The 16,251-nt window shown below is 43.9% G+C and overlaps 1 protein-coding gene across 1 annotated transcript in view; it reads left to right on the forward strand.

Annotated features, from left to right (window-relative positions):
• The window catches only part of LOC121287305 (calcium-responsive transactivator-like), a 46,121-nt gene extending 32,715 nt beyond the window's left edge, over positions 1-13,406 (forward strand). The window contains exons 7-10 of the mRNA XM_041205072.1: positions 613-714; positions 2,505-2,597; positions 8,217-8,336; positions 13,270-13,406. Coding sequence (XP_041061006.1) covers positions 613-714; positions 2,505-2,597; positions 8,217-8,336; positions 13,270-13,406 — 452 coding nt within the window. The remainder of the gene's footprint in view (positions 1-612; positions 715-2,504; positions 2,598-8,216; positions 8,337-13,269) is intronic.
• The last annotated feature ends 2,845 nt before the right edge of the window (positions 13,407-16,251 follow it).

Raw genomic sequence — 16,251 nt, forward strand, 5'->3', positions numbered from 1 at the left:
GTAAGTTCTTTTGATGCACCAAATATTTGGATCTTAACATATATCTAAATACTGAAATGCATATCAGTGAAACAAATTGCATTGAGCCTAGGACAGTGCACTGATGAGGCCCCAGCTGAACTCAAATAAATTAAAGGCAACATATGTGATAAGCTCTGACATAGGAATGTGACAATATAGATCTTATACAAACCTTCCTTTCATTTCTATTTCACTCAATTCTTTTTTTGAAACCTGTGCCCCAGGTTATCAGGGCTGTGAGCATGAAATCTAACACTGTCACAAACTTCATGGACAACACATTTGATATTCTTTTGCCGCTGTTTTGTCCATTACCACACTGGATATTGCTAATGTAACTATGTGCTGCACTGGCATCAATATCTTGATAACCCAACATTTAGTCAGTTCCCAAATGCTAATCCAATATTTGAAGAAATCTTTAAGTGTATTTTTCATTCTTCTAAGATAAGGCTACTCCATTCACTTTAATATGCACAAGTAATTTTTTTTGTGGTAAACAAAGCTGACTAAATTGTCAAAGAACGGAAAATAGCTTTAAAATTTGATGAAAAATTTACACTCTGATTGCTGTTCCTTCCCTCCTTATAGGTTCTTCTCAGCAATACATTGGACAGGAAGATTACTATGGTGAGCAATATGGACATGGCCAAGGACCCACAGATTCCATTAATCAACAATATTACCCTGATGGTACTTCATTTTTCCCTTAGATTGCCAGTCCATATTTGTAATGTGAAATATTTATCTAATTGGATAAGGGTATTTAGCTAACAATAAATCTGTTCCTCCGCAATCTGCTAACTGGCTTATGTGGAAAATGTGTAGTCCTACAAGTCTGAGATTTTTATGTTTTGATGAGGTTTCTCAACTCAGGTTACATTGTAATTGTGTGCTGTCAACATTGTGAAATTAAAAATGTTTTACTTTTAAGTTGTTTAAATTTTAAAGAAAACATTCAGCAACAGTAACAAATTTCCCCAGTGTTTTGTAAAGATTTTTAAAAATTAACTTTGCAGGTAGAACAAAATAGATTCCCTTTGTTTTCAAATTTATGTTATGTATATTGTAGCCATACAAGTCTTTTTTGCTGAATGGCAAAATTCCTACACTCTGTCCTCAAGCCCAGTTCTTTTCTAGACACTGTCTCCCTGAAAGCTTTCACTTCCTGCATGAAACCTGCTAATAAATTAAAATTAAACTAGTTGTGTAGCATGCTCCAAGTGCAGATAATAAGACCTCACAGAAATTACAGTGCGTCCCTCTCAATGTTGACTGCATGGTATCAAATGTGCAACTAAGACTATTTCTGGGATGGGTTCAGCATTGATGATATCTTAGATATGACATGTGCAGTTATATCCAATGACTGCCAACATTCTTTCTTAAACATAGGATGATACTGTGCCTCTGCTAGCTCTTTGAAAGAGTTATCCAAATTGTCTTACTCTCTTCAAAACTTACTTTCTTACCTATTTTGTGTCATCAGCAAATTTAGCAACCCCACATTTGGTCCCTTCATCCAAGTCATTGATATCAATTGTGAAAAGGTGAGGCCCCAGCACTGATCGCTGTGGCACTCCACTTGTCACACCTTGCCAACCCAAAAATGACCCATTTATACCTACTCTGTTTCCTGATAGCTAACTAATCCTCTATCCATGCTAATATGTTACTCCCTAAACAACGAGCTCTTATTTTGAGTGGCACCTTGTCAAATGCCTTCTGGATATCCAAGTACAGGACATCCACAAGTTCCCCTTTATCTACGTTGCTTGATCCTGTATGCCTCTTGAATAGCCATCTCAACTTGTTCTATAACCTTGAAAGATTTGTATACTTATACCTCCAGATTCCCACACCTCCTTTAAAATGATAACATTTAGTTTAAATAACTAAACTGATTCACCGCACACTTCCATGCTAAATTTCATCTGCTATGTGACTTCCCATTTCACCAGTTTGTTCATGTCCTCCTGAATATCCCCCTTTCTGTTTACTATATTCCCAGTTTCATGATATTGACAAATTTTTAAATTCTTTCTGTCTGGGTCATTAATATATATCAAAAAGAGTGGTGATCTGAATTTTATTTTCCTTGATTAAATATATAGCATTCCATGAGATTATTTGTTTCTGTTCAGAGAGGTTTTAAGTAACTGTTGATTTAATTGATTGGGGCCAGGGTGGTCAGCAGTTTATCTGATTAGTGAAATCCCTCTTTCTGTGTAATTTCAAAACATCAGATAGTAAACTCTGTAATCAATGTTTGCATGCAAGGATAACATGATCAAAAAAGTCTTGAGATTACTTCAAGGTGATTTTTTGCAGTGTAATTCTATTTTGTCTTGAGCTGATTTTAGAAGGATGATTTTGAAAGCTGCTTTGTTCAAAGGCTATTTAAAATGATTTTCATGAAATGTAGCACTGTTCAACAGTGTAAGATAATCCATTTCACCTTTTTTTTGCATTATGCACTCCAGGTCACAGTGAATATGCATATCAGCAATCATCATATGCAGAGCAAGGTTACGAGAGGTCGTTTGAGGAATCTTCACAGCATTACTATGAAGGAGGTAATGTAAATTAATGTATATGATTGTGCAGATGAAATGCAAAGGGTAAGCCACTGCTGTACCAATGTAAAGCCACAACTCTAATACTAGATTTAATATATCAAGATTATATTGTGGTTAGCAGACTCTTCTTCACACTACCAGTTCTAACAAAGACTAATTGATTTAGTGCACCTTGGGGAATTGGATTTGAGACCTTCCTGATCTGTATGACCATGCTACAGAGTGTACTTGAAAAGGAAAGTTTTGAAAAACCCTGTTGTGAGTGGAATAGAAGTAGGTCAGCAAAAAGCAACAGACAGGTAGTAAGGAGCGAGATACCGCTTTGCATTATTATATTTCCCTCATGCCAAGGTTCCTGACATCCTGAACTTTCAGAGCATTGTGACAAGGGGTTCACCACTGGGAGACATGAAAGATCAGAGGAGATATTGCTCTGTTTTGCTCACTGGCACCAGATTCACATTATTATTGAGTTAAATGCTGTGATGGGATAATAGGGGTAGAATTTTCCAATCTGGGACTAGGTCCTGTGGCGAAGGCGGGAACCAGGAGTATTTCCCGCCACGGAGACCGGTGGGAGTTTGTGCTGAAACGCATGTTCCCAGCCTCATTAATTATGTAGTTGAGGGTTTCCCAATGTTTTTCATGGTTGGCGGCTGGATGGTGCACACTCCGCCATCACATTCAAATTCCATATTTAAAAGGCGCCTGGTCATCAACTTACCCACCCATTGAAGGAGGAGATAGCCGGGAGCTCCGGCGCCCATATTCAATGACACATCCCTGGAAGTCCTGCTCAATGCAGTGGAGGCCAGGAGAGCTGTCCTCTACCCAGAGGATGGAAGGAGGAGGCTGAGCTGTAAGACTAACCCTGCATGGGTGGAAGTCTCCAAGGAGGTCCGTGCCCATGGCCTCTACCAGAGGACTCCCCTGCAATGCTGCAAACAGATGAATGACCAGATCTACTCCATTAGGGTAAGCTACTCGAATGATAAGGCTAATGGCCCCACTGCAATTCACCTAGTCTGCAGGTGGAGAGGCCCACATTGAGTCCCTGACCCTTCCACAAAGAGAGCTGAGATGTTGTCTGGGAGGGTGGGGTAACCGGGTTAGGTTTTAAGGGCACCAGTAAATGCTGCTAATGACATGGCTCTGTGAGCCTTATCTTTTTATCTGCATGGGCTCACTGCTCTGGAGGGTGCTTCCCCAGAACCCTGGTGGACAACCTGTGGTGCACCAATCGCATGGCCCACAATCCGGTGGGTTATTTAAAGACTGGGAGCACGAGAAAGAAACCTGAACCAAAACCTCAACCCCACCTTCTTTCTTTATGCAGGAAAAGTTACAACACAACAGGAGAGAGAGAGAGAGAGAAGACGGGAGGGGGCTGGCCTGACCTCAAGAACCTCTGACTTCGAGGAGCGGGCAGCCCAGCTGGCAGGGGAGGAACCAGACCAAACCTGCCGGAGGTGGAGTGGTCGGCAGGCGGCCTCCAAACAGTAAGGATCCATGCATGTCACATAGAAACCCAAGTGTCATGCATTCCTCCATGTTCGAGGCAGCTCATGCAATCACTCGCTCTCTCCTCTCACTTGCAGGTGCCAGCAGGAAAAGGGCAGGGGAAGAAGAGGAGACCCTGTCCAGCAATTCATCCAGCCCACAGAGTACTGACATTGGGGAGGAGGAAGAAAGTGCACCTGTAGAGGCATCATAGCAGTCACCTGCACCCTCCATCAGTGTAGAGACACACATCTCGGTGGGTAATGGATGTAGTTCAGGCCGGACCTCACATTCTGGTGGTCACCTCACGGACACGTGTCCACAGCAGGAGGAGGCAGGATCAGTCAAGCTCACTGGCACTTGGAGGACTGCTGGGGGAAGAGGCACCTGTGACGTCCAAGTTGAATGACCAGCTCCTGGGATGGGCCCTGCACGAGCTGGGGAAGCTGATAAAGCTGGGGGAACATCGGGCAGAAGTATTGGAGGCCCTCAACTGAGGAGTCTGTTCACCTGCTGGCTGATGAAGTGGTGCCGACATGCACGCGCATTGAGATCTCTTTGGGGAAGGTGGCAGATGCCGTTGAGAACCTGGTCCAGCAGAATGCTCAGTTTCTACCTGAGAAGCGCACAGACCTACACTCCATCACTGTAGCCATGGACAAACTTTTGCTGTGGCTACACGAGAGAGGGGCACCTCCGCCTCCCTCCCCTTCCCCTCAAAGAGTCAGGTAGGGGCCCTTGGGCACCCAAGGGAGGAGGAGCGGGTTGTTAGACACCTCTGGGACCTCCAGTCAGGACTCTCTGAGGGTGTCCAGCCCCTCGGAACTCCCTTGCCTGTGACCCCTTCAACTTTATCCTCTGTGACTGCAGAGGAAGCAGTTTCCACAGCAGGACAGCCAAAGTAAGCCAGGGCCCTCCAGGCTGTCCAGACAGTGGCTGCCAAGGTCATCCAAGACAACGGGGCAAACTGGTCAGCAGGCTGCCTGCACCCCTGCTGTGGATGTCGGGGCAGCACCTAGAAGAAGTGGTTGGGGACGCAAGATTAAGAGGTTCTGATTTCACATGTGGTTGCATGGGTGCACTCTGATTATTAATCTTATGGCACTTCTGTAAATAGAGTACACTTGCGCTTTAGTGAGCTCTGAGGTGGTTTATTTGTAATTTGTAATCCCTAAGCTTGTGAGACCCCCCCTCCCCCTGGCAACCAAAAACACCTCCAGAGGGACCCCCCAGGCAGGGTCTATTCCCCTTACCCCACTGGAATCATGCATGTGGAAGGAAGCAAAAGTATATGCCAGGGTCCTTGCAAGCCTTGTGCAAGAGGTCTCCTGTGCATGCTGCACCTTTGCCCTTCACACGCTCATCTGTTCCAACATTGTCAGTACTACACACTGGGATTCTCCTTTGGTTGTCCAGTTGAGATGAGCTGCATCTCTATCCACTCCTGATGACCAAACTTCCAAGCAGCATCTCGAGATCTTCACCACGAGGCCCTATATAGATGCGAGCATCCATGGTTGTTGTTATCTTTGAAGTTCAATCAAATACCTTTACCCCACCTCCATGATCCATACCGTCCACCCCTCATAACTATTGACCACCCTAGGTGTAACATTTGACCTCATTTACCCTTCAGCCTGCCTTATCACCCTTTCTCCTGTGCAGGTAAATATCAACTCCCCCTACCTTCCTGAGGAGCCCACCCCCTTGTGACTGTAGATCTGCCTCCCCTTGTTCTACCAGCCCTCAGGATCTGCTTCTCCTTTTGTATCCCCTCCACAAGTCAGGAGTGTGATGGAATACTCCCCACTTCCCTGGCAGAGTTCAGCTCCAACATCTCTCAAACAGCTTGAAACCATCCAAGACAAAGCAGCCCGCTTGATTGGCACCCCATCCACAAACATTCACTCCCTCCACCACCGACGAACAGTGGCAGCAGAGTGTACCATCTACAAGATGCACTGCAGAAACTCACCGAGGGTCCTTAGACAGCACCTTGTAAGCCCACAACCACTGCCATCTAGAAGGACAAGGGCAGTAGATGTATGGAAACAACACCACCTGGAAGTTCCCAATCCAAGCCACTCACCATCTTGACTTGGAAATATATCTCCATTCCTTCATTGCCACTGGGTCAAAATCCTGGAACTCCCTTCCTAACAGCACTGTGGATGTACCTACACCACGTGGACAGCAGTAGTTCAAGAAGGCAGCTCACTACCACCTTCTCAAGGGTAATTAAGGATGGGCAATAAATGCTGGCCTAGGCCTCGACACCTGCATCCCATAAATGAACAATAAAAAAATATGCTCAGCACCCCTTCACCTGTCATCGCCGAACTCTCACCCTCCCACCCTATCAGCTCCCACTGCCGCCTCACCATCCCTTCCTATCACCAATTCTCCAAATTTCCCCCCCAGGACTCATAAACTGTCACACCACAGACCCTTCCCTCTGAACCCCTTTCCTCTCTTCCCCACCATGGCTGCTCACTCCTGCCCTACCACCACCCACCCCCGCCGGCCGCACTCCAGCACGGCTGTTCCCACCCTTCCGCTCCATATCGCCTCACCCATTCCACAACCACCCCGGCATCTCTCTCTTTTCCTTATCACCCCAACCTTCCCCATGCCCCCCCACCCCCACTCCCAGGCCTCCACTTTGTCATTCCTTTCCTCCCCCCGCACAGACCATCACCACCCAACAGCACCTCCTGCAGCTATCCACCCGCAGCTTGGAGATCCGCCTCCTGGAAGAACCTGCACCTCGAAGATCCACATAGTTGATGCTCCACCCACCCACTGCTGCACATGCTGTTCCAGGGTCCATGATCGCTGGATCCTGATCTCCGCGGGCTGCCCCAAGCCTTCTTCAGGTAAGTGCCATAATGTGCACACTGCATTGGTCCAGACGTGTTCTGGACCAGCATGAAATCCCGCCCAAAAGAAGCCTGCCCCGCAGCTATAATACACTGCTGGTGGGCTAAAGTGGTTGAGAGTGGGACTTTCGCTCATCTGCGGATTTGGTGTAATATCGGGGTCAGCTCTGGGGTGGGTGGGAAGGTGGTGGGTTTGCCACCCGACCTATTTTATGTGCACCCTTTGGAAAACATTCTCAGTGGGGCAACGCAAATTCCATATCAACAAAGTAAGAAAATGTGCAAAAGGAAACAGTCAAATAAAATTGCTTTTCCCTTTCCATCAATCCTCCCCCCAATTGACTTTAGCTCCTTCTATAAACCTGTACCCTTACGGCTGACTGTCCTTCTGGGGTTGTGGGGGTGGTGGGCAAGCACCCTGTCTCCGCCACCCCCCAATGTAAAATACGGCCCATGATAACTTAGCTTTGCTGGATTTAATCATCAACTCGCCAGGCAATGTTAAGTAAAGCCAACAGCCATGTTATGAAGAGCAGCAACTGAACTGTGTGCAAAGTCAAGCTTTTGAAAGGGGGCAGTGGTTGGAGTATTGGTGGGAGAGAAGATGGGTACAGACCAGATAATTAAGTGGGATTCGAATATTCACCTTTTACTTCTTGGACTGGAATTTGGAACTGAATTGGATTGAAGTCAACCCAGACTATTGGGATGAAGGTGTTTTGTGTCTGCCAACTATTAAGGTGAAATGCATCCGAGTGTTTAGTGGTCAGAGTTTCAATGGTCGCCCATAACTCAGTGCTAATAGACACTAAAGACAAGGTTTTAAAATCACTCAAAACACATTCACTTGTATAGAGTTAAAATTGAGCCTTAGGTCCAAGAAAGTGGGGAAATATTCTCACAGGTGCATTAGTGGCTGCTGTTTTGAGGGTGGGGCATAGTGTTGTATCAATGCATATCTTGCCTGTATATTACACGTCAATGAATGCTGTAAGTGATTCATTCCACAGCTGAGCCTGATACTGTCCTTACCTGATATGCAAAAACCAACCCTTTCTAACAGGTCACTGGCAATTGGAAGCTGCGATATCTACATTGTTGTACCTCAGAATTTCTCTTGGCTTGGTTCAAGAATGAAAGTGTCCTTTTAATTATTGGAGAATTTTAAGGACCATGTATTGGTTCTTTGTTAGTAAGGACAATAAGTCTGACACCCTGTTTCATCATTTATCTCTAGGAAACTCCCAGTACACTCAACAGCAGACTGCTTACCAGCAGGGACCAGCCCAGCAGCAAACCTATTCCCAGCAGCAATATCCCAGCCAGCAGAGCTACCCAGGACAGCAACAAGGATACGGTGAGAGCAAGAAAAAAAAGCTAGCGATGAATTCAGAACATATAATTTGTAGTTATTGCATGATATTCTAACTGACCTTTTGTCATACCATAATTTCCAAAACAAGTAAACTAGACAGATGTTTGGATCAGTTCAGCAGTTACCAGACTGGCTTGATCTTATAACTATGCATTTTAAGGGTGCAATTCACTGGTCTGACATTGTGGATTGCAAATACAGCTGGCGGAATTGCATTGTTTTGCTGGCATTATCTTGTCTGAGCTTACCAACAACCGAACATGTCTCAACCCATGTATCTCATGCTCTAATGCACCTGATTCATGGATTATACTGTCGCAACATTCATGTCTGCACATCTGAACTTGCTTACATTAACATCAAAACAGCAGTTTAATAAAAACCATTACCCCCCTCTCACCCTGGTTGTTCCCCTGCCCTCCTCTCTGCTCCCTAAGACCGAGGCACGTAGACTTGAACAGATGAGGCAGACAAATGGTTTAGTCATTCACTGCAAGATCTGATCGGACCACATAAAGCTCTATTTAGTCCTGCTCTTGTTTGTGAAAACCGCTCACTATTCCAGGATCAACTTGAAATGAAAGGGCATCCCTCAAATTCTTTTCTCTACTGCAAACTGTCATCTGGAGCCCCTCTCCCCTGTTCCTCACTTCCAACAACAAATGTGAGGGAGCACAGATTTCTTTGTCACCAAGATTGAGACCATCTGATCTCTGCCTCTGTCACTTCTCTCCCTTTCGCTAGCCCGCCTGGGCCGTCTAGATGCAACTGGAGGAAGGGATGCAAATAACATATAGGTGAGATCAAGAGCCACACAAATGAACTGTTATTTGGAGCACATAACCAGGTGTCTGCTTCCATCTATCATCAAAACACGTGCTGTCAACTGAGATTCATCCCTTGATGAAAATTAGATCTTCAACGGAGATGACAAAAAGGAGGCTGGATAATTGATAATTGTATGCTAAAGGGATTTTGGCTTAACATAGAAAAGGCAAAGACTTCTGAAACACTGGGCCAGAAGTTGGCAACAATAAAAATGATTTTCCATGGAAAAGGTGTCTTGATTCTATAAGTTTTTTTTTATGGACATAGTAGTGACTTTTGATTTCTCCTAAAAAAAAACTTTCAAATTTATAGTATTATCACCCAGCACCAAGCTAAATGCTGCAATTGAAAATCATTGCTTCTAAACAAATTCTCCAGCATGATTGGTAGGTATATTCAGATTAGTATGCCTCGGAATGTGAGTTGGATGTAGAAATATCAACACTTGATTTTTGTTTTAATCCAAACTTTAATGACATTTAGCCTAACTAGGATGTCATTGTCAAGCTTCATAATTGGTCTCAAGTGCCTCCATATCCACAACCGATAATCTATGGAACATTGTCTCAAAGTACAAAGACCCCTAATAAGCAGGGGTGTAGTGCCAAATGTTGAGGTGCCAGAGTTCTAAGAAAATCTGTTGGCCATATCACTTCTAAATCTACTATTACATTGCTTTCCTATGTATTAATCATTTGAATCCCCACATGTCAGTAAAACAATACTTTTTATGTGAAAAATATTAGTGCTGGTAGGCATTTTATTTTGAACCATGTGGTATTTTGAATCATTAGTCTATAGCATAGCTAGAATTTCATAATGCAACAGTTTAATTATTTAATTCAAGCCTATTCAAAACATGCAATACAGAAGACTTTACTTACCTCTGACTGGGTGATGGTCTTTAGAGGGACCACTGCTTTTCCTGATTTATATTAATAACCTAGACCTGGGTGTACAGGGCACAATTTCAAAATTTGAAGATGATGCAAGATTTAGAAGTATTGTGAACTGTGAGGAAGAGTGTGATAGACTTCAAGAGGATATAGACAGGCTGGTGGAATGGGCGGACTCGTGGCAGATGAAATTTAATATAGAGAAATGTGAAGTGATATATTTTTGCCAAAGAACAAGGAGAAGTGACATAAAATAAAGGGTACAATTTTAAAGGAAATGCAGGAGCTGAGCGACCTGGGTATATATGTGCATAAATCATTGAAGGTGGCAGGGCAGCTTGAGATAAATCATACTGAATCCTGGGTTTTATAAATAGGGGCACAGAGTCCAAAAGCAAGTAAATTATGAACCTTCGTTTAACAGTGGTTCAGCCTCAACAGGAAGGATGCGAAGGTTTTAGAGAGGGTGCAGAAAAGATTTATGAGAATGGTTCCAAGGATGTTATGTGGATAGATTGGCGAAGCTGGAGCTATTCTGCTTGGAGAAGAGAAAGTTAAGAGGAGATTTGTTAGACGTGTTCAAAATCATGAGGGGTCTGGATTGAGTAAATGGGGAGAATATCCCATCGGCAGAAGGTCGAGAACCTAAGGTGAGGTTTTGCCCTTTGCGGGGGTGCTCAGCGGGGGCGGGCGGGGCCGGTCAGGAGAATTGCCTGTGTGGGTGGGGGAGGAGGGCGAGCAGGCCAGCGTGAACTTAGCGCATGTGCGCCAAAGAGCGCTTCAATCTCCCTGAGGCACGAAGCTGCCTCAGGGAGATGAAGTGCTGTTTAAAAAAAAATGAAGAGAATAAAAATGTCACAAAACATCTCCCCTCATGTGATTCTGTTACATGAGCAGGGTCATGCTTTTAATTCAAGTGTGAAATTTTAATTTTATTTTTATTTGCTTTAGGAAACCTCATCCCGCCCGTGGATGAAGCTTCCTAAGAAGTGCAAAGGCTGCTTGGCCTTGCAGCATAAATTTGAATTTAATTACCTTTTTTAATGGCCTAAATAGGCATTTTAATTGTCGGCAGGCGGGCTGCCGACTCTGGCGCGTGCCCGCCGAATGAAATATTGTGGGACGCTCACCTGACGTCAATGTGCGTCATTTTACACTCGGCAGGGTTGGGTGCACGCCCACCTGCCGAGGTCAATATTCTGCCCGTGGTTAACAAAAGAACTGGAGGCAACATGAGGAAAAGCTTCTTTATTTAACAAGTGGTTTGAATCTGGAACGCACTGACTGAGCGTGTGGTGCAGACAGATTCAGTTATGGTTTTCAAAAGGGAACTGAATAATTATCTGAAGAGAAAAGATTTTACAGGGCTACAGGGAAAAGGTGGAGGAGTGGGACTAACTGAGGTTGCTGTTGCAGAGAACTGACACAGAGACAATGTGCTGAATGGCCTTCTTCTGTGCTGTAACCATTCTATGATTCTAGCATAGATACATTCAAGGAACTTGACAAACTCATGAGGAAGAGAGAAACTGAAGGATACCTTGATGGTGTGATCAGGAAGGGTGGGAGGAAGCTTGTGTGGAACATAAACACCAACATAGATGAAGTGGCCTGTTTCTGTGCTGTAAATTCCATGTAAAGCTGCCAGTAGGGAATACAAGCACCACACTGCATTTCACATCCCCAGGCCATCACAGCCAAGGAATTAATGTTCAGTGGGAAAACGTAGCAGGGTGTTTAGGGATTGATGCTGCTTCAGATCCCAGGAACCTTGAGTTTCAAAGACCCTGAAATGCCTCTTTACAAGAAAACTGTGTGCAGGGAGTAGTAAGGTCCGTATTTTTTTTACAGGCAGGGAGCTGTACAGGAGGGTTAAGGCTCTTGCTGCTGCTGCATATTGACTCAGAGGCATTCAGCAGCAGCAGCGTGAGGTCTTGGTCAACTCTTACCCAACTGGCCTGAACTCAAACTCCAGGAACTCGTGGCCAAAGTTGCCCTTGTGCCCCACATAATAATGCAGGTAGAATTCACTCGACATGGTCTTCGTGCTGGCTGCCTCTGCGTCACAAGTCACGCAGCCCCATGTGGTTGCGAGCGGACTTACCTCCATTTCTGATTGTTGCCATCAATGAGATACATCGCCCTGCATGTGTTACTCCTAGAAACAAGTAGCTTCAATATTGGAGGCGGTGAGAATTAAATTCAACAGATTGAAAATCCAGTCAGACAATTAATGGAGTGGATTGCACTGAGATCAGTGGAATGAAAAATCAAGTGGGGCGTATAACAGATGGCCAATCAGTAAAGGAGAGTTTACCACCCAGCAGTGAAAATTAAAGCCTTTACATTGGAGGTTCTGGATCTGTGCTCCAGTAGCACTACACCCCTGCTAACAAGAATGATGTAAACATACTAATTGTCTAATAACTCCAGAGGATTCAGGCATGTAGTGAAAAGTTTTTGGAGATGAATTAAAAAGTTAACCTAAAATTTTCTATAACTTTGAGGTCTGCTATATAAATTGTACTTTACAAGTCCCTTCAATTTTTCTAATCACTACTGAGAAAAATGTTCAGCCATGCAATAAATATTTTTTGAGATAATCTCCACTCAAAATGAAACCTAGTATACACTCAGTGCACAATGTAAGCTTGAACTTCACTGCTAAATATGTTTTTATCTCCTAACTCCTGGGTTGAAGGTAGTACGGTAAACAGTACTACAATTATTTCAAATGTCGATATGTTAAGAGATCAAAAGGACCATTAAAACCAGGGCTGAGGTGTCCTCATCTTTTCTTCTTTTCCAAGCCTGAAAATGCTGAGCCCAATAGTAGCACCCCTGTTCTGCCATGGTTGAGATTAGTTCCTCAGTGAACCTGGAACCAACTTGGTCTGCATGGCTCAGTGCCACACCACATGGTGTGGTGCCCTTCAAAGCCATGAGAGATTTCTATGTGATACCTGATGCCCGCTTGAGACACCGCAGTTTTTTGTGGATATGATGTAAGGACCCAAACATACTCGAATGTTAATTTGATACATTGTAGGATTATTTTTTCATAGCAATCACCAATGGTATATTCCTTTAAAAATGTAACTCTACAGTTCCTGTGATTTCTGAATTTAAAAACAAGAATAAGGATGTTGTGGAGTCATCTGTCTTACTAAAAGCATGCTGTAAAATTCCAGGTCCAACCCAGGGAGCCGCTTCTCAGTATCCAGGTTACCAACAGGGACAGGGACAGCAATATGGAAGTTACAGAACTGCTCAGCCAGGGCCCTCAGCTCAGCAACAGAGGCCTTATGGATATGAACAGGCAAGATAGATCATCCTGTGATTTAATGCATTGTATAGTTCTTAAGTATTTTTTTAAAAAAAGTCATTTTGCCATTTCTTACAACAGTGACGACACTTCAAACGTACTTCATTGGCTGTAAAATGCTTTGAGACGTCCAGGGCTCTTGTAAAGTGATATATAAATGCAAGACTTTCTTCTAAGGCAAAGCAAACCATTTGTGATTCATTAGTACACCTCCCATACTCCTCCAACCCCCACCCACCCACCCACCAGTCCTTCCAAGAGATTATCTCCTCGAATATTTTTGACTGTTTTCAAAACCAGAAAAATGCATTCTTCACAAAAATAGGATTATGTTGTGCATCATTCCTTAACAATTGAATGAGTTTCATGTTCTAGCATCCAACAAGAAGTACCATTTAATATTTTTGATTATTTTTAAAAAATGTCCTGGTTTTGAAAAGCTGTGGATGGGCAAAGGGAAATAAAAGTGATTACTGTCCAATGGTTGCTTCTTTAAAGTATAAAATCAAATTTTTTATTATCATTCCAATTGTCAACTTCATGATCATTTTAGAATCTAAAATGTTGGATTTTAATGCATTACTTTAAAAAAAATGTTGACTGTTTTGGTGTAATGTTGCCAGATTTTCTTGCTGTCTGTTTTTTTTAAGCTAGGAAGCCTACGGTTTCCTTATTTCTACATACGTACATCAATAATTAATGCTGGAATTTTGAGTTATGCAAAGACAATGGATATTTTATGTGTTTTTAAATTAAGAACACTAGGGAAAGGGCTAAGACCAATAATGAGCCCACCAACAATTTTCAACCAAATATCTAGGAAGCTGAAATGTATCTAGATGTGGCGGTTAGGTGACATAGGTTTCAAAAGTCTAGATTTTATGATGTTAGAATGGTAATAGTTATGAGGTCCCAGGAAAGGATGAGATAATTGGGAGAGTGCATGATGAGTATTTATTTCTACACAAGAGTGCAAGAAGGAGGCAGTGTATGCAGGACATGCTACTTAGAGGTTGAGAGAACCCAGAACGGCAAGTTAAAGAGTGCAATGTCTTCTTTAGCATTGTTTCTAATTGAATTTGGGGGAGAGAGATCAAGGGGTCAGAATTTAGACAAGGACTGTCTCATTGTCTATTAAACAACTAGGTTAGATTTTCTTATAAGAATGCACACATTGGGGCTGGATTTTTAAAAGGGTTTGGGCTTGGATTGGCATCAGGCGGGCAAGCAATTTGGCACTGCTGGGCTCTGTGCCCATTTGTTGTCATGATTCTGACCCTGAGCCATTTTTAATGAGAGTGGTGTGGGGTCGAATCAGCTGCCTGCCAGCAAGCAGTGGGCAACCAACTGAGATGAAATATTGTTAATTAATGGACCCCTTAAGGCCCTGTTTCTGTGCTGCCTGGAATTTCTAGTCAGCAATGAACGTATTGGGCTCAGGGCAGATGGGGATTGGAGAGGGGCGATAGATCTCATGAAGGACTGCCTCAGTTGGACCCACAACCGCTGCTGGGCCATAGTTGTGGCCTCTGGCTCCCCTGTGGAGGGGTTGCCACTCCAAGATCATGACCAGGCAGTTGTGGCTTTTTAAAACATACTCACCTTCATATCCCTTGCTGTCTACATGTTCACATCAGCAGCTCCCACTTGGCCTGTGGGGCTGCCGGTCTCCCATTGGCCCTTCACCATTGGGAGCTTCCCCAAAGTCCCTGATTGGATGGCAAGCCAGCTCCAGGGCCTTTAATTAGCTGGAGCATTGAAGGTTGTGTTGGGAATCCTGAAAGCACATCGTGTGGGGTCAGGACCCATGCCCAGTTACTGTCCCGATTGAAAATCCAGCCCGTTTTTAGGCAGTTCTAGAAAAGTACTTGTTTGGAAGGTCAAGGAGGCCTACTGTCATTTCCTTCCTCTTAAAATGAATGAGTAATGTTTTTCTTTCAGCCACGAATTCAGCTATGTGTAAATGACACCAAAGGAACAGGACTATTTTCTTCTTCTCTCCTAACCCGCAGCATTTCCGCCTTTGTACTGCTGTTAGAGGAAAGACAAATAAGAGAAAAGCTGTTAAGGGATTTGGTGTTCTGAGGCAGGGAGGATCCTGTTTACTTGTCGAAAAGTATACTATCTGGCCACCTCTCCCTCCTTTAATCTCTGCTGGCTTGTTTTGGCACTTGGCTCATTCAGAGCCAAGAACATTTTAGAGGCTCTGTCCTCTTTTAAACACCCATTTTAGGTGCTGCAATGAACGCCCTGCTGAAGCACCATGCCCGCAGTGGTGGGCTCCTTCTGAACAGCAGAGATACAGTTGGGAAATCACCCTATGCATGTAATTGGCCTCAACCCTGGAAAATGTGTTGGAGTTACGGAGGGATTAGACTGGAGGACAGAAGTCCCACTCCAAGACATTCTGATAACAATCTTAAGATAAATTTTTTATCTTCTTGGCTATTTCCTATGTTCTTGAGCAGCATACAAAAGAGGCACTAGAAGAACCTACCTACACAAGGAAGAGTATTTTAAGTCTTGACAGACTTCGCCAAGACTTAACGATACAAAAGGAAATGTTGGCCAGCAAAAAAGGAAGCTGAGTTTACAACAGATGATGCTAGGGCCTCATTTGAGATTAAAGAAGATGGTGGTGTCCATTTGCAACACAAGTGGGCTGGACCAGATTTCTGATTGGTCCCCATGGAGAATAAGACACACTGTGATGTGTAATTTGATCTAGTCACTGTCGAGCAGGCTACAGGGTTCAAACAAGGCATGCAGCCAACTCTACTGTTTTCACAGAGTGCACAGTGCCTGCGCTACTGAGTTCAGATAGGAAGGAGTGAGGCCATGAAGGGAT

The sequence above is a fragment of the Carcharodon carcharias genome, chromosome 14 (assembly GCF_017639515.1).
Source record: "Carcharodon carcharias isolate sCarCar2 chromosome 14, sCarCar2.pri, whole genome shotgun sequence".
Taxonomy (NCBI): domain Eukaryota; kingdom Metazoa; phylum Chordata; class Chondrichthyes; order Lamniformes; family Lamnidae; genus Carcharodon; species Carcharodon carcharias.